The 22,194-nt window shown below is 48.4% G+C and overlaps 8 protein-coding genes across 8 annotated transcripts; 6 read left to right on the top strand and 2 right to left on the bottom strand.

The window, feature by feature from the left end:
• Positions 1-967: 967 nt before the first annotated feature.
• F4822DRAFT_331227 (Ferroporti-1) lies at positions 968-3,192 on the top strand. Its single transcript, XM_051455649.1, has 4 exons — positions 968-1,335; positions 1,396-1,448; positions 1,508-2,504; positions 2,570-3,192. Exons 1-4 carry the CDS (start codon positions 1,174-1,176, stop codon positions 3,020-3,022), a joined length of 1,665 nt encoding a protein of 554 aa, XP_051312746.1. The 5' UTR covers positions 968-1,173; the 3' UTR covers positions 3,023-3,192.
• Positions 3,193-3,361: 169 nt separating this feature from the next.
• F4822DRAFT_431838 (uncharacterized protein) lies at positions 3,362-4,234 on the top strand (the record flags this gene model as incomplete). Its single annotated transcript, XM_051461541.1, has 1 exon — positions 3,362-4,234. The coding sequence occupies one exon, from the start codon at positions 3,362-3,364 to the stop codon at positions 4,232-4,234; it is 873 nt and encodes a 290-aa protein (XP_051312745.1).
• Positions 4,235-4,871: 637 nt separating this feature from the next.
• Positions 4,872-5,434, top strand: F4822DRAFT_445103 (uncharacterized protein; the record flags this gene model as incomplete). Its single annotated transcript, XM_051463339.1, has 1 exon — positions 4,872-5,434. The coding sequence occupies exon 1, from the start codon at positions 5,009-5,011 to the stop codon at positions 5,432-5,434; it is 426 nt and encodes a 141-aa protein (XP_051312744.1). The 5' UTR covers positions 4,872-5,008.
• Positions 5,435-5,679: 245 nt separating this feature from the next.
• On the top strand, positions 5,680-7,190 carry F4822DRAFT_445100 (Saccharopine dehydrogenase-domain-containing protein; the record flags this gene model as incomplete). The annotated part of the gene is made up of 5 exons (XM_051463338.1): positions 5,680-5,878; positions 5,937-6,084; positions 6,161-6,233; positions 6,286-6,410; positions 6,472-7,190. 5 exons carry the CDS (start codon positions 5,680-5,682, stop codon positions 7,184-7,186), a joined length of 1,260 nt encoding a protein of 419 aa, XP_051312743.1. The 3' UTR covers positions 7,187-7,190.
• Positions 7,191-7,249: 59 nt separating this feature from the next.
• F4822DRAFT_445098 (uncharacterized protein) lies at positions 7,250-7,819 on the bottom strand (the record flags this gene model as incomplete). The annotated part of the gene is made up of 1 exon (XM_051463337.1): positions 7,250-7,819. One exon carries the CDS (start codon positions 7,817-7,819, stop codon positions 7,343-7,345), a length of 477 nt encoding a protein of 158 aa, XP_051312742.1. The 3' UTR covers positions 7,250-7,342.
• A 268-nt stretch (positions 7,820-8,087) lies between these two features.
• F4822DRAFT_331212 (uncharacterized protein) lies at positions 8,088-9,224 on the top strand. The gene is made up of 2 exons (XM_051455648.1): positions 8,088-8,397; positions 8,457-9,224. The coding sequence occupies exons 1-2, from the start codon at positions 8,248-8,250 to the stop codon at positions 8,727-8,729; spliced, it is 423 nt and encodes a 140-aa protein (XP_051312741.1). The 5' UTR covers positions 8,088-8,247; the 3' UTR covers positions 8,730-9,224.
• Positions 9,225-9,572: 348 nt separating this feature from the next.
• Positions 9,573-10,812, top strand: F4822DRAFT_445095 (lytic polysaccharide monooxygenase; the record flags this gene model as incomplete). Its single annotated transcript, XM_051463336.1, has 4 exons — positions 9,573-9,673; positions 9,732-10,074; positions 10,136-10,540; positions 10,595-10,812. The coding sequence occupies 4 exons, from the start codon at positions 9,573-9,575 to the stop codon at positions 10,643-10,645; spliced, it is 900 nt and encodes a 299-aa protein (XP_051312740.1). The 3' UTR covers positions 10,646-10,812.
• Positions 10,813-10,933: 121 nt separating this feature from the next.
• Positions 10,934-21,604, bottom strand: F4822DRAFT_438048 (uncharacterized protein; the record flags this gene model as incomplete). Its single annotated transcript, XM_051462469.1, has 13 exons — positions 10,934-11,791; positions 11,847-12,167; positions 12,215-16,824; positions 16,891-17,599; positions 17,656-17,812; positions 17,862-17,952; positions 18,009-18,351; positions 18,407-18,675; positions 18,739-18,883; positions 20,034-20,474; positions 20,523-20,665; positions 20,719-21,294; positions 21,331-21,604. The coding sequence occupies 13 exons, from the start codon at positions 21,602-21,604 to the stop codon at positions 10,934-10,936; spliced, it is 8,937 nt and encodes a 2,978-aa protein (XP_051312739.1).
• Between the last annotated feature and the right edge of the window lie 590 nt (positions 21,605-22,194).

Raw genomic sequence — 22,194 nt, 5'->3', positions numbered from 1 at the left:
TCATCCACTCATCTCATCCCGCTCCACTCGGAATACTCTTCAACATCGACAAAGCCTTCAGCTAGTCAACCAGAGTAAAAACCAAGATGTCTTCCCGTTTCCAGGCAATCCGATCGCGCTTCTCCCCTAGTGGAATTCGCACATCTTTCCGTCGATCATCATCCGCCTCCACCACATCGACAAGCTCCTACCACTCATGTAGTTCGACTTCTTCGTCGCCTGTGAGCACCATCAACGCTGTACTATTCAGACAGCCATCGATTGCCGACCTGGAAGAGGAGAAGAGATGCTCTGGCCCTGAACTGGAACTTCTCGAACCTCGACCCATCGTTTACTGGGGTGGTGTCGAAGAGCGAATGGGATCCCTAAACTTCTAGATTCGTGTCCAATAAGTCAATTTCGTCATGGCATTTTAAAGCCACACGATGCATCGACGTCAACTAAGAAGGAAACGATCTGAGACCAACATTTTACATATTATTTTCTGAGAACCTTGATGGCTGCGCTTAATTTTACACTTGAATGGGACCCCTGGAGGAGTTTCGCTGATGACTTAGAGGTCACGATGTGATGGGACGGGACTTATTGATTGAGGACGTTTCCCACGACGATGGGATATGATGGGAATTGAGATATCACACTAGCGAAACACATCATGGGGGTCGGTAGGAATACGGGTTAATGGCGCTTGGGAAGAAGGGTTGATTCGGAACTATCATAGCTATCGTTTTGCGAGATGATTTTAAAAACCTAGAGATTCCCAAATATGTGCGAGGGAATAAATGAGAGATACCTTTTTTACAATAAAGAAAAACTACTGTTTTCTGTTACACCTTGATGGACCGTATTAGTAATGAAATCTGCAAGTATTTCGGATACATCCGACGGAGTTACGGTGAATACTCCGACGATCGGATCTCATCCCGGTTTAATACTTTAGAAATCCCCCACTAAGAATATAACATCATAGCAATCGCCAATGATATAACTCAGTTCAAACATTCGGCCTGACTCACCTATTGGACCATTACTTATAAGCCTATACTATATATAACTAGCTAAGCAGCTACTCAATTGTAAAGTATAGAATGTGATAATTAGTCGTATAGACGAAGCGGGATTTATGTCCACCGCTCAGTCTAGTCTAATACTATAACCAACCTATCCTTCATTATGGATAGCGACAGTGAAGAAAGCTTCGAAGTGCCGAACGATCGCAACCTCCAAGATGATAGCGATGCCCCTCCGAGAGGACTTACTCGATCGCAGGCTTTGAATCTTTACGTTAGCCATGCGTTTTCAACATGGAACGCTCGTGGTTATGAGTTCGCTGCTGTAGGTCTTGTATGAAGAAATCCGAAAAAAAAAGTTCATTTCGGCTCACTTCCGATCAAGATCCTCTTTACGGCGGCTGCATATCCCGATACGCTCACAGCGGCAGCGCTCCGGTAAGCTCAACTCCCCATGCCGAGTTGATATAGAAGTGGTTATTGATACAGATTTGCAGCATGATTATCGTATACTTCGCCATGATCCTTTTTTCGAGCTCCGTCGGACAGTGGGTTGAGCGGTCACCCAACCGGCTGCGGACTCTACTTTCAACCATCCTGTGTAACCGCGGATCTGTCATTTTCGGATCTTTCTTTTGGATCCTAATCCTAAGCCAAGAGGACTTGGTAGGTAGTGAGGCCGCCTTCATCCTACCTACGAACGCTGCACTCAAGGGCCTGGGATTCGCCGTCGCTGTTACGTTCGGCATTATTGAGCGTCTAAGTGCCTCCGGAAACCTCATCTCTATGGAGCGAGACTGGGTCGTCACCGTAGCAGCACCGGCAGGAAACCCGTATGATTTAACGCATCTTAACGCCGTTATGCGTCGCATTGATCTTGTGTGTAAACTGATTTCGCCGATTCTCATCGCGGCCGTGATTTCGGCCCTCGGATCTATCCGCCTTGGCGTCGTTTTTACGGGTATGACAAGTCTCATCAGCATACCTATTGAGATATTCTCCGCGAAGCGGGTATGGAATAGCAGTCCCTTACTGCAAGCACGCCGAGCGGCGCCTCCGCCAAATCCTACTTCGGCGGCGCATGGAACTCCGAGGTCGTGGGTTGCGAAAACGCGGCAGTATTTCCATGGCTTCGAGATGTACTTTAGTACCTCCGTGTGGATACCGTCGGCCGCACTGGCGCTGCTGCATTTTAATATGTTGACTTGGAGGGCAACTTTTATTACTTACTTGATTAATATCGGTTACTCGCTTAATACTATTACGATTGCTAGGGCTATTGGGTCTGTGTTTGAGATTAGTAGTACGGTTATTACGCCTCGGGGTATTGAGTACATGGGGAAGGCGCATCATCATTCTTCGGCGGCGGAGGAACCCGATGAGGCGGGAGTGGGTTTAATCGCCGGTAATCAAGAAGGGAACCGGGATGTGCAGACGCTCATCGGGTTGCAACGATTCGGACTTTGGGGTATGAGTTGGCAGGTCATTAATACGGTAGGCGGATACAATTTCATATATGTCTAACAAGTTGTCACACTTAATGCTAATGAAATGCATAGTTCCCGGTCGTCTTAGCGCTGTGGGCTATCTCGGCGCAGCGGGACGAAACGGAGTTCCTAACTGCCGTCTCTCGAAGAATAATCGGCGAACAAGCTTCACCTAATATAGGGTGGAGTGTTGTCCTTTTCTCCTTCCTTGCCTGCTCCCGGCTCGGGGTGTGGGTCTTCGACCTAACGACTCAGCAACTAACGCAGACCCTAGTCCCGGCGCATCAGCGCTCTAGCTTCGCCGGTACGGAAGCCTCCGTCGTTAACGTATTTGAGTTACTCGGCGCCGGTGCCGCTATCGCCTTCCCCCGCACGGATCAATACCGATGGTTAGCTCTCGCAAGCCTCATAACGGTAGTAATTAGTTGGATTATGTACGCTGCTTGGGTACGCCATCGGAGAGGTCATCTCGTGCATTGGGAGAAACTCGCTCAGGGATTTTGCGTGAGAGGGGGTAGTTGGTGAGGCGATCACTGACTGGATTAAAAAGTGAATTCGTACGCCGAGGATTGAAGGGGAAGACGGGTCGGACGAAGCGATGCGTCAGTAAAATTCGATGAGTTGTCACGGCGAGAGTCACCATACATAGCGTCAAGTTACTCTAGCTACAGAGGGACACCTGTAAATCATGTTGGATACAGCTGTCCAGCTTAGATTTCTTGTGTGGGTTCTATCCCGGCCACTCTCGCCTTTTATATATACTTGCGTGCTCAACGGTTCTTTCCCGATTTATTTTTTATTCTCCGCCAGAAAAGGAATTCCAATCTCGAGTTACAACGATCTCCCTCCTAAAACAACCCCGTAATGACCGATATCCCGAGCGACGACAACGACGCCGTCCTAGTATCTTGCGCGCCATGTAACCCCATGGGCGATTTCTTGGAAGCTCCACAACCGAGACGACCTCGTTGGCACTTCTTCCAGAACAACACAGAGTCATCGTCAATCGGTTCACCGACGCGAGAGCCCCAGATATCAGCAACTAGTTCGCCCGGGCTCTCTTACAGCGGTTTTTTACCTACTTTCGGTATCTCCCGTCTTCCCTCATTGGGAGGATCTTACCGCCGCTTTTTCCGACGAAGGTCTTCGCTGGATGATTCTGCGCGACGGTTTTTGGTTATGGATCTGCAGGATATCGCGGATAGTATACCACGGCCGGTGCATGGGGCGCCTAGGGATCGGAGTACTCCGGAGGAGGAAGGAGCTGGTGTGCGGATTGGCGGGGAAAGTGCCTCTAAAGAACCAGGAGACAGCCAGAAGGCGGATGGTGATGATTTGGGCGATAGTTGGGACGAGCTGACAAGTATAGGCGATGTTTGGTCCGTTTTTTCGGGGGAGTCGGGGCAGGAAGTGGATAAGAATGAGGATAGTGATGGGAATGCTAGTGGAAGTAGCGATGCGGGTGAAGATGAAAGGCCGCCGAGACGACCGAGGCCGAGTTTAGATCGGCGGCATACGGCGCCGCGCTTTGATGAAGCTGTTGACCGTCCGGGGCTCATGGGACATCCGCGGGTACATCCTCGGTTTGAGTTTAGGTATGGGGATGATCCGGATTGGGGTCTCAGCGGCGGAGATGAGGGAGAGGATAAAGAGGCCGCTGCTTTACCCTACATCCCAGGTATTCAAACGCATGCAGCAAGTAGGAGGGCACCTAGACATAGACCATCCGGCATATAGAGTGGGCGTATACCGAGATCCCAAACGACAATGTGGTGTGGGGTTCTAGGACAGGGCGAGATGAATTGATGATATAGAAAATCCTATCGCATTTATACAAAATAATCACTGCGGTTCATTACGTAAATGCATTTGGTGTACGAGTTGTTAGGATATGACTACCGTGTCTTTGAGTCGCGATGTGTTGTAATTGACACGCCCCTTTAAAAGGTGGGTCCGTGCAACCAAAAAAAGGGGGGGACGAGATGAGATTCCTAGTCAACAGTCCATACTCGTACTGCAGTACAGCTTAATCTAAGCACAGGCCCACGTAAACGGAAAGCTAGATCATATTCCATATCCAAAGATCAAAGTACACAATTAGGTAACCCCCATGGAGTGTGTTACCTAGGTAATGACTCTTTGGAACCACTTAGAATCAATGACTCCATAATGAAACTAGCGACAGTTCTTGTGCAACAAGAAGTGCTGGGGATGACAGCGAATTCAATTTAAACCATTCAAGCGTGGCAACTCGCCTCTCTGTCTTCCGTGTACGGTATTATTCCTTGCTCGACTATGTGCATAGGTGGATAACAGTACACTGCGGTTGGTCGTTCCACGAAATAGAAATCAGTATGATACCCAAGGCTCTTGCATTTAAATCACCACGAGTTAGACTCATACCCTCTCTCCAAGTCTTTCGCTTATAGCTACGACACGTAAGCACCAAGTGTCTCTCATTCAGCGAGCAATAACCTATCACCGCAGCAAAACTTCCGACAACTAATAGCCATGCCGACTCCCAAAACTATCCAAAACACCGGCCCCGGAACTACTGGCAACGATGCCTCAGGTGGACTACCCGAGGACCCGCAGTCGGCCAATTCTCAACCCAGTAATCCCGGACCAGGAACTGCGAGTCCCCAGAACCCGACACCATATACTTCAATCCCCTACAACGTTAATCCAACAACCCCGGACTCACGAGCCCCAAATCCCAAAGTAGATCTCAACGCGCCTATACCTTGGTTCTGTTGGTTTGTGGTCGGGGGTCCTCTCGTTCGCCCCGCACCTAAGCTACGCAACTTCATCCGGATGACAAACGAGCGCAACGCTGTAACCCGGAAAGCTAACGATGCTAAATTCATTCGTGAGAGAGCGGCCGAAGAGAAGAAAATAAATGAGGAACTACGGAAATTTCATGAAAAATATGGTTAACAACCTATCGCTGTTGTTGAAGGCTTCATATTTGTAATATGGAGCCGGATGACTCACGGGCTTACTGCGCCGAGCAATTTCGTCCGCCATCTCGGACGAGCTCTAGATTATTGTTTCCTGTAAGCCTAATTAATAATACAAGCGTTGTTGCCTAGCAAGGGACATAATCAATTAAAGACATATATTCACAAATAAAGGCCTGTTTTATTCCGTAGCTATTTGGTGATTGTGTGTGCAAGAAAAAAATGGTACTTAAGAAATCATCGCGGAAGTACGATATCCTGATCTTAGGAGCTTCGGGCTACACCGGGACGCTAACCGCTCAACATATCGCGGCGCATTTGCCAACGAATCTAAGATGGGCAATCTCGAGTACATCGAGGTCAAAGCTCGAGAGCTTGGCGGCGAAGCTTAAGGAAGAATACTCAGATAGGACTCAACCGCGTAAGACAGGTCGGCCTCCAGAGCGGGGTATGATTTTGGCTGACATTTCTCGTATTAGATATCGAGGTGATTAATGTTAACAACACTGATAAGCTTGGCTCTGTCGTCGAGCAAGCAAAGGTGTGTATCAGTGCCGTATACTACACCGCAGCGGGCGAGCAGGTTATCCGAGCCTGCATAGAGAGCGGTACAGACTATATAGATTGGTAAGTAACAAATTTAGGTGCTGAGCCACCTAGCACGTTAGGCAACTGGATAAAATGTTTAACATGGTTTTCTAAGTTCTGTTATGTCATCCCTCCTTTATACTTGGACTAGAAAGTTCCACAAACAAGCCCAAGACAGCGGCGTTGCGGTAGGTTATTAGGCTGTCACAACGTACATTCTATCAACTAATAGTCACTAAGCTCATTCATGCTTGTGGTGACATGATCACACCCTTAGATCTTGTATGTTGGCTCGCCGTACAGGAGATCCAATCACGATGGTCTCTAAAGACAGGGGATGTTGTACTACGCATGGATGGATTTGAGTAAGTTCGGAATTCTTCCGCGGCGACATCTGTATCTAATTGCTAATTCATGGCACTACAGGACCAATATGAGCGGTGGTACTATTCGAACGATTCTTCCACATGCATCACTAAGCCCCAAGGTTATCAAGCAAGTGCAGAGCCCATCGGCACTAAGTCCGATCGAACACCCCGGGGAGCCATCCCCATTCTGGGGCATGCGTCGACACCCGCAGCTTGGACTGCTTGCTGCTACCTTCCCGACGGCAGATCAAGATCGTGCCATCATATATAGAACCTGGGGTCTACTCGAGGGAACAGAGAAGAGTTATGGACCCAACTTTGAGTATAATGAATACGCAAAAGCCCCGTCGGTACTTGGGGGAATCCTTATGATCCTACAATCTTACATATTGTCTTTTCTCCTCAGCTTGGCAAGAATCGGTCCCATTAGGAACTACCTGTTCTCCATAGCCCCTGCTGCGGGCAGCGGTCCTAGTGCGAAAGTCGCAGAGTCGGCACAAGTGTCTTTGGAGGTATTTGCCAAGGCCGACCCAGGGATCTCAGGAGCCGAGTCTACTAAGAGTGTGAGGGTTAGCTATTTATATCCGGGTGGACACTACCCTCTTGCGGGGCTAAACATGGCTCAAGCAGCTGCGTCGTTACTATATTCTAGGAAGCTAGGGGGTAATATCACTGGCGGATGTCTCACGCCGGCCATTTTAGGTCCTGATTTCATCGAGAGAACTAAGTCGGTCGGGGTACAGTATACCATAAATGCGGTCGATGATGATTAAGGGCTATATTTTAGAGTATAAGTATTCACAATTGTTATGATTTAAATGAAAATTCCACTCTAACTCCTTAAGCCTAATTCAATTGCCTCGGTGAACTTATACAAGACCAATCCTAATGACTCCGCCCTTAAAAGTGATCGGCTTGTAGTGCAACTCTTAAGGGGATAGAGTCTTGACAGCCGCAACAAGGCAGCTGACGAAGCACGGTGCATCGGAAATGATAGCGCGAGCAACATGGAGAGTTAACCAGCTCCTAAGCGCGCTGGGCGCGTTTTCGGGGTCCTTCTTTTCGTCTTGGAGAGTGCTGATGAGAGGCAAAGTAGGGGGCGCCCAAAGAAGATGGCTTAGAGCAAGGGCTCCGCCAGCTAGGTACCAGTAAAAAGAACCCTTATCACGTAGAAGAGATGCCGAGGTTCTTAAGAGTGTGAATGATGCCCCTGACGTGACACCAATAAGCCCTACCACGGCGACGGCTCCTTCTGGGAAGAAAGTCTTCCAATAGGAGGCTTGGAGGCGGTTTGCGTAAATCACTATGTCCTTTTTTAGGAATATGCGTAAGAATAAATATTGATCCCATGCGAAATAGAGGGAGCAGGTTGAGGATATAAGAGGAGTAAGATATAAGAGTGCCATCTTATCGAAGCTTGAGCAAGAGCAAGAGTCGGCGAACAGGGGTAGAAGTGAAAGGCTAACATAAATCGATCAAAACACTAGAATATAGACTTGGGTGCAGAATATAATGTATGTGTGGTGTCGTAGGGTTGACGGACGTATGCTTCAGGGATTAGACAACCAACTTCGCTGGTATTGGCCCTGTGCCGTACGCGAGCAGCCTCCGGACACCGACCGATGGACGACTTACCATCTTCCCCTCCACCAGACCCCGCTCAAAATGTAAGCCCAAGACAATCCACTTCGTAACTACTTATAAGACTATTAAGCCAGTCCTAAAATATTCCGTACTTAAAAATTAGAGGATACATAGGAAGAGCTTCTTAGTCTATTAATACACTTTGAGTGTGGTTTTCAAGTCTTTAACTACCTTTAAGCTCTATCCTACCATGGCTACAAAGCAGTTACTCAAGGTCGAAGCCTTCCATTATAAGCTCGATTCAGTATCCGACGATGCATTTGAGAAATACATCAATGAAGACTTGACTCCCAAGTGGGTCGCACTTATAAAGAAGCACGATGTGATTCGCTACACATCCGTATGTATTCCCCCTAGATAATGATATCCATAACGAACTGGGGCTCATACCAAGCTCAGACCATCACGCCCACAACTTTCGCCGGAGAGTTCGGACCGGTACTCGAGCAACTGCGCCCTGGCTGGAAGATGAATGAAGCGAACCTGACGCTCACTTATTACGTGCGCAGTTTTGATGAAATGAAGGCGATCCTAAATGACCCGGACTACCAGGCCAAAGGTCGCGACACAGAAGTGGGGTGGATTGATACGTCCAGGGGACAATTGAAGCTTGGCTGGGAAACCGTGTATATAGAGAATGGGGAAGTCGTGAACACGACTCCGAAAGAGTAATGGACGTCGGTCTCGAACATTGCTATCTTATTGACGCTGCGGGATCTAGGTTAAAGTAGATAATCTTCCGATTCCTGTGTCATTATTAGAATACAAGAAACTCGGGCTTTTTTGGAAACCCACCCCGATGGCCTCATCGGTATAGTTCCGGTAGCTAGTCGGGGATGGTGGAGCTTTCGGATCTATCCGGCGTAACACAAAGGACGCCACTCCTTTTTCTTTGAGTTATCAGAACTTAGCCGACGGGTTCAATGGTCATAAATTCACACAAAAAATATTCCGGCGGAACTTACTGGAATACATGATCGAATCATGGTATAATCTTGGCCTTGGTCAAGTATACTAGCCTTTGAGTCTAGCCCTTCCATCGGCTACTTACCATTTCAGACTCTTCGTGTTGACTTGAATAGCCTATACTTAGACCAAGGCGTGGGAAGGTATGGCAACATAAAACACAGTTTTTTAATTTAGCCGTCTATAGAATGTAATCCAAACTATCCCTTTTTGTGCTGTATTGGTTCACTATAGACCCCGCTAGAATTAGGCTTTGACACACATATGCAAGTCAGAATACTACAACGGGATCTTGCTGTGTGCATGCATCCCGTATCTGCATCATGTATCCTTGGATAGGGGGTCGGTTCTATCGAGACTATGATTTCCGGTAGATGAAAATATCTACCTACCTAGGGTATCATACCAAGCAAGTATACGGGCCCATAGTTGGGTGAATGGGTTCGAAGTCAATATATATATCGAGGGAAATTATCCGTCTTGATGAGATACTCACCAACTAGGCACCCGCCTCCTTGTTGCATATTTCAACAGAATTGTTTTGTCGTGATGAAGTCACTTTCGCTTATCCTTGGCGCAGTGGCCGTTACCCAGGTCCACGGCCATGGAGGTATATACAACTACACCATTGCTCATGAACATTACGTAGGGTACGCTAGCCACTCCACACTCGTCTAAGCCCTTCCCACTAAAGAAATACTCAACTAGGCACTACCCCTGGCTCCCAGAAGACGGCCAGGAGTCGATCCAGCGCCGCTGGTGGCCCGACCCGATCTATCGGACAGACCACCCCTATCTTGCTTGCAATCGGGGCAATCCTCTTGCTACTTCTTTCCCAAAACTACATGCCCGCGTACAAGCTGCGCAACAGGTAGTAGGATTTTATAACCCACCACCCTGCCCTACTTCGCCGCCCGTTCCGTTCCCGACAGAGCCATCAGTGCCGGACTATGGGGAGGAGCCTAACCCCATGAAATGTTCCGGCCCGGAGTATCAGTGGGTACATAGCCAGGGGCCCATGCTGGTTTACATGGCAGACTGTCAAGGTCCGGTAAGTTCGTTTTCGCCGACCTAATGGTCTGATGCTTCTTATTGGGGCTAATGACCGATAGTGCGATCAATGGGACGGCACTGGGAAACGCTGGTTCAAGATCTGGGAGGCAGGGTATGAACCTAAAGGTTGGCCGTACAGCTATCATTACGGCACAGATATGCCTATCTCGGCCAAGGATCGATGGTGGCAGGACTACGCGATCGAAGGCGGTTACGCAAGCTTCAACGCCACCATTCCTGCGACCTTGAAGCCTGGGTACTACTTAATCCGACACGAGGTTATAAACCTTGAGGCGAGTATGCAGTTTTACCCCGAGTGTGCTCAGCTCGAGGTCACTGGAGATGGCAAAGACTTCCCTTCTGACGACTACCTTGTCTCATTCCCTGGAGCGTATAGTCCTGATGACCCTGGTCTAAAAGTCGCGGGCGAGCTGTACAACCCTAAGATTGGACACAGCATCTATGTAGGAATTTGCCCTCGCTCTTTACCATTCCGTGGTCGCTAATTTGAGGTTTAGAATTATACCATACCTGGCCCGAAGGTTTGGAAGCCCTGGGAACTCATGTAAGATGAGTACCCAAGTAGGTATCCAGATATAGGGGAATAAGGGTCGATATTTTGAGCTTTTCGGGCTTTGCGGTTGTATGGACAACATCATTCAGGCATATACGTGGACTGTTTCATGTGCGTCTACCCCTTTTGTGGTAGTATAGTATTGGGTACCCGGGTACCTAGAAAAAAAAAGCTGTTATATATACGGGTTTACATAGTCTAAAACAACGATATGAGAGTATATTTAAAATCTATATCTAGAACTAGAAACTGGCCGCCTACGCTCCTTATATGTGATCCGGTATCAGTCAGCCTTCTTCACTTGAATCTGACTCGCCTTAGTCACTAGCTCCCCGACAGCTGTAATAGATCTCCCTCCCATCAGTTCGAAAACGGCTACATCTGCTGCAAACTCCTTAGCGACCCAGTTCCTTAGCTCAACAGCAACAAGTGAGTCCACTCCGAATGCATGGAGTGGTTGGTCTGCCTCTGCATCAATGTCCTCGGGTTGAATTGATAACGCCCGTGCCAGTTTCCTTGCGAGGGCCTTCACGACGATGGAAGCTCGTTCTTCGGCAGATTCCGATTGCCGAAACAAGGCGGCATAATTGACATTGTCCGATGAACCCGAGTTCTGGGACATACCGACAGGCCGGCTGAATCGCGCAAAAAGAGGGCGCTGGACAAACTCCGCTGGCTCAAACCCGTGAGTGATAAGTTTCGCAGGTGTAGCAATTCCCATGACAATGTGGCTTCGCTTCGGGTCACTCGAAAAGAACTGTTGTTGCTCTGGGTCACAGCAGACATCAAGACACCCCAATATCTCATCCTCTCCAATTTGGGCGAAGTCTTTCAACCCTGCGAATTTCTTCTGGAGCAATTCGTTTTCGGAAACAACGCCGACCGCCCGTACTACACCAAGATCGATGGATATCGCTCTTTGGCCGTTATAGTTACGATATCGAGCTAATGAGTCTTGAAATGTACAGCCTGCCGCGTAGTTCGATTGACCGGGGTTTCCTAGGATACCCGAAACTGAAGACAGGAGGATGAAGAAGTCAAGGTTTTCTGGCAGAGCGGCATGTAGGCTCAAGGAGGTGTGGACCTTAGAGCGAACAGTCTGTTCCCACTGCGTATGCGTCAAATTATCGAATATCGAATCCTAGAAAGTGTCAGAAGAATCTAGCTGTTGATATTGTGCGCGATAGTCGACTTACGTTTAAGACCATGGTAGCATTAATACATCCGCGAATGGGAGGCATAGTCTTGTTGTGCTCTTCAAGGGCCTGCTTGAGCGAGGTCGGTGAAGATACGTCGCATTTCGGTGTCACAATGTTCACGTCCTGTTGTGTTAATTCATCGACTGTGTCAATGGCCGCCTTTGTTGTAACCCCTGATCTCGAAGGAACCATGAGGTGCTTAACACCTTTCTTGGCCATCCACTTCAGAATTGATCGCCCGATACCACCTAGACCACCGGCGACAAGGTACGTAGAGTCGCTATCGAAGCTCCACGTCCTGCGATGAGTGAGGTACTTCTACCATAGGTTAATTAAAAGTCGGCGCTAGGATAGTATTTACGTACCTGTACTTTAGTCGAACGATCAATCTGGACAATTACTCGTCCGCTATTCTTCCCGCTCTGAAATGATCTGAACGCCTCGCTAACTTCCGAAACTTTATACACATGTAATGGCGTCGGTGAGTGAATGCTGCCTTGTTCAGCCAATTCCATGGCCTTGAGCAAGAGCTTCTTCCCGATGTCATTTCGGTGGACCAGGATGTGGTGGAGATCAACTCCCGAGAAAGACACATTCTTGGCGAAGCATGCCATCGGTAATGAAGAGTTCGCTTTGATATCCGCCTTTCCGATCTCGATGAATCGCCCGTACGGCGCGACGCACTCCCACGATGCACGTAGGCTTTCGCCTATTAGAGAATTGAGTACTACATCCACGCCGTAGCCATTTGTGAGACGTTTGATCCCCTTGGCGAAACTTGGATCTCTGCTATACAGAATGTGGTCGTCAGGAATTCCATAGCTGTCGATGAGAAGTTGCTTTTTATGGTTATATCCGACCGTGGCGAACACCTCAGCGCCAACAAGTTGTGCAACTTGGACCGCGAGCTGCCCTGTCGCACCTGATGCCGAATGGATAAGTATTTTCTCCCCCTTCTGTAGCCTGGCTACCTCGACTAACGAATACCAAGCTGTGATCGCAGGACTAATCACCCCACAAGCCTCATTGAAAGAAATCGCGTCGGGAATCTTGACAACACCATCTTCGTTTGAACGCGGCCACATGCGCATACAGCCGGCTGAAAACATGCATACACGGTCTCCCGGGCGCACGGTCTGACACTGTGATCCTACTCGTGTCACCACACCAGCGCAGTCGGCACCGAAATCGTCTTCCTCCAGCCGCCCCAAGGCAATAAACATGTCTCGGAAGGCGACCCCCCAAGCCTTGGCTTCGATCTCTACCTCCGTCGGGCCAAGATCGGCGTAAAAATCACCGTCTTCGACGAATCGTAGTGTCTCAAGCGATCCCGGACCTGCTGTCTCTAATTTGAGTGGTGGACCAGGCAGCCACGGGCCAGTCCGCGGCCGTGCGCTGGTGGAGGAGCTGAGTTCTTCATTCAGAGCGTTGTCTTCGACTAATCGACCAGTTAATGGTAGACCATCTCTCACCACATATTCAACTTCGGGCGGCGAGGCTGCGCCGAACACTGTGTTGAGGATCTTGGTAACATGGTTTACGATAATGAGTGGTTCTTCTGCGTCTTTGCCTTCTATTGAGAGGGAAACAATGCGTTTGTTAGTAAATTCTGCACGAAGTGTGCGTAAGAACCCGTCTTTCAATCCAGAGTACGACTCAACGCCACCTAATCCGGACTGTACTGCTGTTACCCAGATCAAATTGCTAGAGTGTTGGATCAATTTTTGAATATTCCTGAAGGTGGTCTCTGGCGTCTGAGACAAAACTGATCCATTCAAGTCCGCAAGGAAGACGACATAATCGGTCGGGCGCACTTCCGCAATACCGATTTGCGAGAGCGAGATAACTTTCGGGCGGTTTTCCGAAGAATTGACAATGTTGCTCTCAAAGGATAACGCCAGGTCTCGTTGATATTTGTCTTGGTCATCAATAACGACAACAATTTCGGAACCCTCTGCTAAACGGCTTGAATCATCTTTAGCTGACGCGACGATCACGCTGCTAAGATGTGCTGCATCATTCGTCGAATCCCTAATGACTAAATCATTACCCGAAAATCCGCTTTCTTGGAGGGCAGTCTCCCATTCGGACTCGGTAATGGCTAGGCGAGACAGATTTTGACCGGGCAGGACCCCGAAGCCAAAACCCACCGCGAAGATGTTAGGGACTGTAATATCATTTAGTATGATGTGACCGCCAGACTTCAAGAGGCGTCGGAGGTTGCGAAGGGTGCCGGTTACGTTCTTGGCAGTACGTAGAACACCGCCGGCGAAGATAGTATCGTACGTGCCGGCCTCAAATCCTTGCGCGGTGACATCTTGTTCTAGGTCTAGAGACTTAGAAGAAAATCTTTCCTCATTTTTGGCGAATTGGTCCCGTAATTGGTCGAACTGGGTAGTCGAGATATCGGTATAGACATACTCGGAGAATGCGATACCACCGTTACGCTCCTCGATTTGCCAAAGCGTTGAAAGTACACGACTAGTCACGGCTCCCCTACTAGACCCGACCTCAAGAATCTTTTGATCTGGGGTTTGGTGTGCCAAGAGCTCCACGAAGGAAGCGAACTCGTTTTTTTCAAGGGGCCGGGCGATTCCGTCGAATAATCCATGGGTGAGCGCTTCAGCACTGACCTCTCCTCGCACAATGGGAACAAGATTTTGGGCAATTTCAATGAAACTGCTCCATGAGGGTCTCGTCTTCAAAAGATCCTCAAATTCTACCGGAAGGTCTTCATTGGTTTCAGGGTCTGCTGTATCTTGTGTCTCTCGTTCCAACCAAGAGACATACTCCTTCATGTACGAGGGCGTTTTCGACCAGTCTGTCTCCTGCAACTGGGGAATAGTAAGACGTGCAGCAGCACGGAGAGCTTGTTGTAACTTATTCCAATCATTAACCCATGAAATCTCATCGCTCTCCTTCGAAGCTGAGGTATTTGCGTTACAGTAACTCTGCAGTTGGCTTGGAGTAAGCAAGGATAGTTGGGGCTTCCAGTCGATCCCGTGAAATAGATCATTCTTATTTTTACTAGTCGTCTCATTTCCAACGATCGGTAACATCTCAAGGCGCTTGCAATGCGACAATGTGGAACCATCATCCCCTAGAATTGTGAATGCGCAATCTACACCAGGAACCAAGGTCTTCGGCTTTGATGTCGCAAATACTCGGACCTGGCTTGTCTGCGGGTACTGCCATCCCGTCGCCGATATCCAGAGATCTTGCATCCTGTGGGGCACGATTGTCGGTAATGACTTCGACATACCGCCGGAGGGGGCGACGAAACACACTTGACACGATGCGTCAAGTATGGCTGGATGAGCAATCCCCTCGAACGAGTCGGCGGTCGCTACATCGATGCGACCTACACTGAGTTCACTACCATCCCAAAAGATGTCTTCTGCTCGCGCGAAGGCTGGGCCGTACTTGATACCTTGCTCATGGTGCCATTTATAAAAGTCATCTTTAGCAATGGACTTAGCACACGCGTCTTTCGCTTGCTCATAGCCCTGGAGAGAAGCCTCCGCCGAAGCACGAATTTCGTGGCCACCATCAACTTCCGCAGGAGCATCCTGATATTCGATGTGGATAGTAGCGTTTAAGCACTCACTCCAGTAACCATCTGCTAGTGCGAAAATGCGGACTTCGGAACGGAAAGACGATTTCTCGTACACGTTCTGTAAAGGCCTTAGATGCGTAACCACTTCTGTTTTAGCCTCCGGGCGGACGATAATCGGACTCATGAAAACAGCTTCTTTGAGTAGGAATCCCGTTATAGTTCGGTGCGTATGGGCCATCTGTTTTACAGCTTCTACCGCCATCATCAAAGACCCCGTGGCCGGGAAAAACGCGACATCGCCAACGATATGGTCGCCAATCCAGGGGGTCTCCTCGATGCTTAGCATTTTACGCCAGCGCGGTTCGAGCGGATTCCAATCCATTGCACGTACTCCGAGCACGTTCCTTGGAGACGGCTCTCGCAGGCGCCATTCCTTGCTTATGCGTGTTTCGTGCATATATGTACGCGAATGGTCAAATGGATATACTGGAAGATCCACTAAGAAGGGCTGATTCTTTGACTCCTGACCATTTACTGCGGTGATGGATACTGGGTAGCCGCGGACGAACAATCGCCCTGCTGCCTCTAGGACAGTCTTCAAAGGCGACTCGAATTTAGATAATACCGAAGTATACTCAAACGTCTTTTTATCGGTAATCTGGGCAAGGGTATCGCCGATGGGCCGTCGGAGTGCCCCGTGCGGACCAACTTCGAGGAAATTCGATATTTTCTTTAGTCCGTCTATTTTGGGAGCCACGAGCACTAGATAGCGTAGTGAATCAACGAAACGGACCGAGGAAATCAGATTATCGACCCAGTATTGGTTGTCTAGCAGCTTATTCAGTGATATCGTCTCGCCAGTGACAGAGGAGATCATTGCGATGTTATCGCTATCGGTTTTCCGCTGCTCAAGGCGCCCCAGACATGAGAGGTATTCAGAAGCGATTTCCTGCATAGCGGGAGAGTGATACGCGACACCCGTGTTAACCTTCTTGGCGAAAATATCTTCTTTTTCTAAGTGCTCCTGAAGCTGATCGATAGAAGCTTCCGGCCCAGAAAGGGTGACATTGAACGGACTGTTGATGCAAGCGACGTGAATGTCAAGAACGCCTACCTTCTCTAAATAGGAATTGGCTTTATCTTCTGAGAGGTTTACAGACATCATCGCGCCTCGAATTGGCGTCGATAAAACCAATCGTCTAGCGAGTCTACCCCTGTGATATGCAACCTTGCATGCTGCTTCCAGGGAGAGCGCGCCAACTGTATAAGCAGCTGCGATTTCGCCGGAAGAATGTCCGATCACTGCCGCCGGTATAATCCCGAAGCTTCTAAGTAGCTCAACTAGGGATACCTGCAATGCAGTACAGAGTGGCTGACTAAGATCAGGATCGTTGATCCTCTTACCATCGTAAAGTTCGTCTATTTGAAGTTATTGTCAGCTATCTGTGCACCCACAGAAGCATAAGAAATGCAGAGATTCCTTACCAAATAAGGACCAAGTAGCTCCCAGATCATAAAAGATCTCGGACGCTTTGAGCATAGTAGAACGGAAGACGGGATAGTGAAGGAGGTCCAATCCCATCTTCACATATTGTGCACCTTGGCCAGTGAACACGAAAGCCAGCCCTGTGTCTTGGCTCGAGCGAACGTAAGGCGAAGATAAAAAGCTGGCTTTCGAATCCGTTTCTTCGGCATCGACAATAGCAAAGGTTCTCCATGCCATCAAACTCCGTCGCGCAGCTAGTGTGTATCCGAGTCGACTCAACCGATCTCGAGATCCGAATACGTTCTCCTCGAAATACCGGGTATACTGCTCGTATACCCGTTTGAGGGTTCCCTCATCCTTTGACGACCAGACTAATAGTTCGTACTTTGATGGTGACTCGGGAGTTTCCACGTGGGCGTGTCCATTAACTGTCGGCTTTCCATTCGGTGTTGCGCCGTTGACCGAAGTGCCATTAGTACCGTTTCCATTACTGTGGCCATTCACCTTGTGTCCATTTACTTTAATGGGCTCCTCAATCACAAGCGACTCTTGAACAAACGTCCGATGATTTCCGCGTTGACCTAGTGCCTGGAGCGTGTGATACGCGTCGTCTAAGATAATGTGACCATTAGATCCACCAAAGCCGAACGAGTTCACGGAAATCCGCCGGAGACCCTTGGATGGCCACAGAACGCACGTTGTCGCGACCTAAATGGTTAATATGAGACATAAGCACAACGAAAATTCGTACCTAGGTTACATACCTCGAGATGGTTCGCCTTGGCGTTGATTTTGGGGTTCCACTTTTCGAATAGGGGGTTTGGGGCTATGACACCCTTTTCCAACATCATGACACACTTAACGATACTGGCGAGACCACTTGCACCTTCTAAATGGCCTATATTCGCTTTAATAGAGCCACTAAGAAAGTCGTTAGAGAATTAAAGAGGAGTGAGGTCGGGATTCTTACAGATATAGGGGTTCTTTTCTGGAACGACTACTCCTGAATATTCGGGAGATAGCTTTTGCCTCGGTCGAGTCTCCGATCTGTGTGCCGGTTCCTATTGGTTTTCGTTTAGGCTGGAATTGCCATACAAAATGATAGAGAGAAACTTACCATGAGCCTCCACATACCGCGTTGATTCGAAGCTAAGATTACAACTTTTGTACACTGATCGAATGAGATCTTCCTGGGAGGAGGCGCTTGGTTGCGTGAGCCCCGGGGTATATCCGTCTTGGTTGGATCCTGTCGCTCGAATGACTGCCCGAATCATATCTCCATCTCTAATGGCATCACTAATGTTCTTTAGTACTATTACAGCAACACCTTCTCCTCTTCCGTATCCGTTTGCACGGTGGTCAAAACTATAAGAGAGGCTATCTGGAGATAAGAAATTCATATTCGATAAGTAAAGAGAGATTTCAGGATTGAGGATAACATTCGATCCGGTTACGAGCGCCTGATGGTAAGTTAGCACTTCCTGCAAGCGGTTTGATTCATTGGTTAGTAAGTACCATGGAACTCTGCCCTGATCTGAGGGACTGGCAAGCAAGGTCTACTGCAATCATGCTCGAAGAACATGCAGTGTTAACCTGAACGCTGGGACCTTTCAGGTCAAAGAACCAGCTTAGCCTGTTAGCTAATATTGACAGGGAGCCACCTGTGGCGGCTGTGGTAGGGGCTTCATCTGGGTCTTTGGCGATGATCCTCGCGTAATCATCCGCCATTGACCCTGAGAATACCCCCGTTTGCGTTCCCGCGGCCTTTTCGAGGGGAATTCCAGCTGCTCAACTGTAAGTTACAAGCCAAATGTAAGGGAGTCATTGCTTAGCGGGGGGAAGCCCACCATTTTCTAAAGCTCCGTAGGTAGCTTCTAACAGTAAGCGCTGCTGAGGATCCATAGATGAAGCCTCCTTTGAGGTAAGAGAAAAGAATGGAGCATCGAACGCCGAGGCGTCTTCCCGAAGGAAATGTGCCCCTTTCGCTTTAAGCTTATAACTATATGTTAACCATGACTTATTCTGATTTGATAGTGGACGAAGTCATACCACATTCTCCTGGTGAGGGTTTGACTGAGTGAAAGCCTCGATATTGGCCCTCGACTCAGGCCATGTTGTCATAACATTCCTCTTGCTCTCCAAGAGTTCCCACAGGCTAGACTCGTCTTCAACGCCCTGGGGGAGCCTGAATGAAAACCCGGTAATTGCTATTGGCTCCATGATGTAAATGACGGAGCACTTGCAGAGCCAAGATGAAGAAAGTCGATCGGTCTTACCTTATAATGTTATGATTCCGGTTATGTTATATATCAGCTCTAGTGGATATAGAGACTACCTAGGTACACGGCAGTTTACTCTACCCCTGAGTATTAAGACTATACTTAGGTACTTGCCTCCCTAGATTGGTCATCTTAAAGGTGTGTACGCCTTACCATGTCAACCCAAAGTCTAAGTACATGAATAGTTGGTCAGTACATTTGACACCGAGGCAAGGGGACAGTCCAATCCTTGGCTACATGAATAGGAAAGTGATAATGGATGAATATAAACACATCCTAGAATAAACATTGGCGAATGGATGGCCAACTTTACACGTTATAGTGTCTTTCGGAACTATCTATCGTTCTTCAATAAGTATAATTGATAAGTCTAGCGCCCCTCAACATAGAAATAACACGCGACTGCTACTCTGGTGAAATCCCATAGGTACAAGCGCTGGGCGTACATAGGGTTACATTGATGATCCTCCGACCTTAGCCGACCAGTTCATGGCCTCCCTCCTTAGACGCGGCACATCGCGCTACTTACGCATGACAACTGCTCTAGATCTATTTATTTAGATTGGAGCGGCTGAAGAGCAATATGAAGTGCATCTTTGAGCGAGCACGCTATCCTTAAATCTACCAGAAATTGATAATCTCGGTTTAGCTTGAATTATCAAGGAGGCAGGTACATGACCTGAATCCCGTCCGTTGTTATGGTACAATTTTGTGCCGTAAATCACACTACCGGATTATCCAGCCAGTAGTACTGTAAACACACAAGGCACGTTCAGGGGGGAAATTGCGGAATCTAGAGCTACACTACAAATTTTGTGATTATTAACGACCTTCGTAAATGTTTCTAATGTTGTAGATTAAACAAATCCGAAGCCGCTTAGGCCCTCGCTTCTCATCCAGTCATAAACTCGACCCGCCGCTTTCGTTACATTCTCATTTAACCTACCATCTTCGATCGCCATAACTTCTTCCACCCACTCAAAAGTCGCATTCACAAGGCCTTCAACTTGTTCCTCAGTATTTCCAGCATGAAGTGAAACTTTGATTCGACCTTGGCCAGGTGGTACAGCGGGGTGCTCAATGGGCCACACACAAAATCCAGCGGCCAGAATATGGAAATATAGCCAATATAAGTATTTTGGGCGTGTGAATACAGTGAATATTTGCGTAAGAAAGGGGCGATCTTCCCAATTCTCCGAAAGAGGAACAGATAGGAGACCTCTTTTTAGAGCGCTTTGCCAAGTCGGATGCGACGTCAATAATTCAAAGTAGAGTCGCGCAAGCGTCTGAACGCGTTCTCGAGCCTACACACCCTTTAGTTTATGCGTAAAAACTAATTCCGGATTACTTACCTCTTCTGCTTCGCTAGTTTCTAGTAAATTGTAGCCTGCTTTAATAGCAGCGACGAAAGGAAAAGGGGGTGACGTAGAAAATGTGCTCGACCGAGCAAAATTCATCAATGCCCCTTTCACCGTCTTAGAGCCCAGTACGATCGCTATATTATGGGTATCAATAATTGATGTCGTAAGCATAATCGGGTGAACTTACCACCACTCGCTCCCATAGCCTTGCCATATGTGTGTAGTCTCACCGCGATCCTATCTTCAAGTCCTAACTCACATACAAGGCCAGAGCCATTCGGACCAATCAATCCAGTACTGTGCGCTTCGTCAATGACGAATTGGATGTTGCCGTGTTCACGAAACACATCATCCGCGATTTCGACGAACTCCTCCAACGGAGAGACATCGCCATCCATGCTGTATACTGATTCAATAGCCACCAGAACCGTGCGTTTCCCGCGCTTGATCAAGGGCTGGGAGTCAAGTATGGAGAGTAAAGTGTTGCGAAACCCTTTAATATCATTATGAGGGAACTCGACTTTCAACGCAGCAAGACTCTGCGCCATACCCTCATGTGAGCTAGCGTGCACCAACTCATCATATACGATAACATCTCCAAGTCGCGGGATAGCAGACCATATCGCGAGATTAGCGTCAAATCCGGAGTTGAAGATTAAACCCTCTTCCGCTCCGTGGAAAGCTGCGATATCTCGCTCGGCTTGATCCATATACTCATAATGCCCATCCAAGACCCGCGAGCCGCCGGATCCCGGGCAAAAGTCTGGATGTTGCGCTAGTATAGAGAGGAATTCCTCACGCAGAGCACCGCTAGCGTTCCATGATAAAATGTCGTTGGAAGCAAAGTCGATTTGATCTCCCGTCTGCCAGTCATTGAGAACATGTTGGCGTAGATTGTAAAGGGCACGCCGACCATCCAGGGCTTCCTCAAGGTTGCGATAGAAAACTGAGAGATTCTTTGACCGATTTGGATCGGGTTGTTGGCCCCTGATCCGGTCCTTCACAGACTCGGTGGGGAATAGCGTCGTGCTTGCTGACACGGACGTTGGAGTTGTCACGTCGATAGAGCCCATGGTTACCGAATTGCAATGTAGCTGTCTAGTATTCGTAACTCGCATCAAAATTAGAGCAATACACCTTTGGCTAAGAAGTGAGGCAGTGCTGTATCAGAAAAGCGTCTACCATTCGGCATTAGAAATGTGGAGAGCGAGAAGGATCTTTCGTGTTAAGAAGTCTATACCTCATATGTTATCATGAAATCTCGGAAAGACTCATCGGTCCGTCTGCGGCATGGTAGCGTGTGGTTGGTAGTTCTATATTAGGTACAGAATCGGTCAAGTAGATAGCCACATGCTAACTGCGGTCGCTTAAGACAGCCGGCTTTCTTGGTGTGTAACTGGTAGGGCAGACTCGCAGCGTCGCCTTCATCCTACAGGGACCTTAGGTAGGTACAGAAGTTCCCCTAGGCCGCCAGGCCGGCACTGCGCTTCGCATAGTACTTCCTAGATTCATGGCGTATAGAAACAACATAAAGTCGCCATGACCAGAAAAATGAGCCTCGCGTCGTACAAACGCTGTAGGCTGAGGGGTACATACATGCGGCGTCGCCCTAGTTGGTGATAGGAGTGCATTGAGTTACATCGGCCATAGATTAAATATGATT

Source organism: Hypoxylon trugodes (assembly GCF_022578975.1).
Source record: "Hypoxylon trugodes strain CBS 135444 unplaced genomic scaffold F4822scaffold_7, whole genome shotgun sequence".
NCBI lineage: Eukaryota > Fungi > Ascomycota > Sordariomycetes > Xylariales > Hypoxylaceae > Hypoxylon > Hypoxylon trugodes.
Note: the sequence above shows the minus strand (reverse complement) of the source record. Positions and strands in the feature narration are given on the sequence as shown.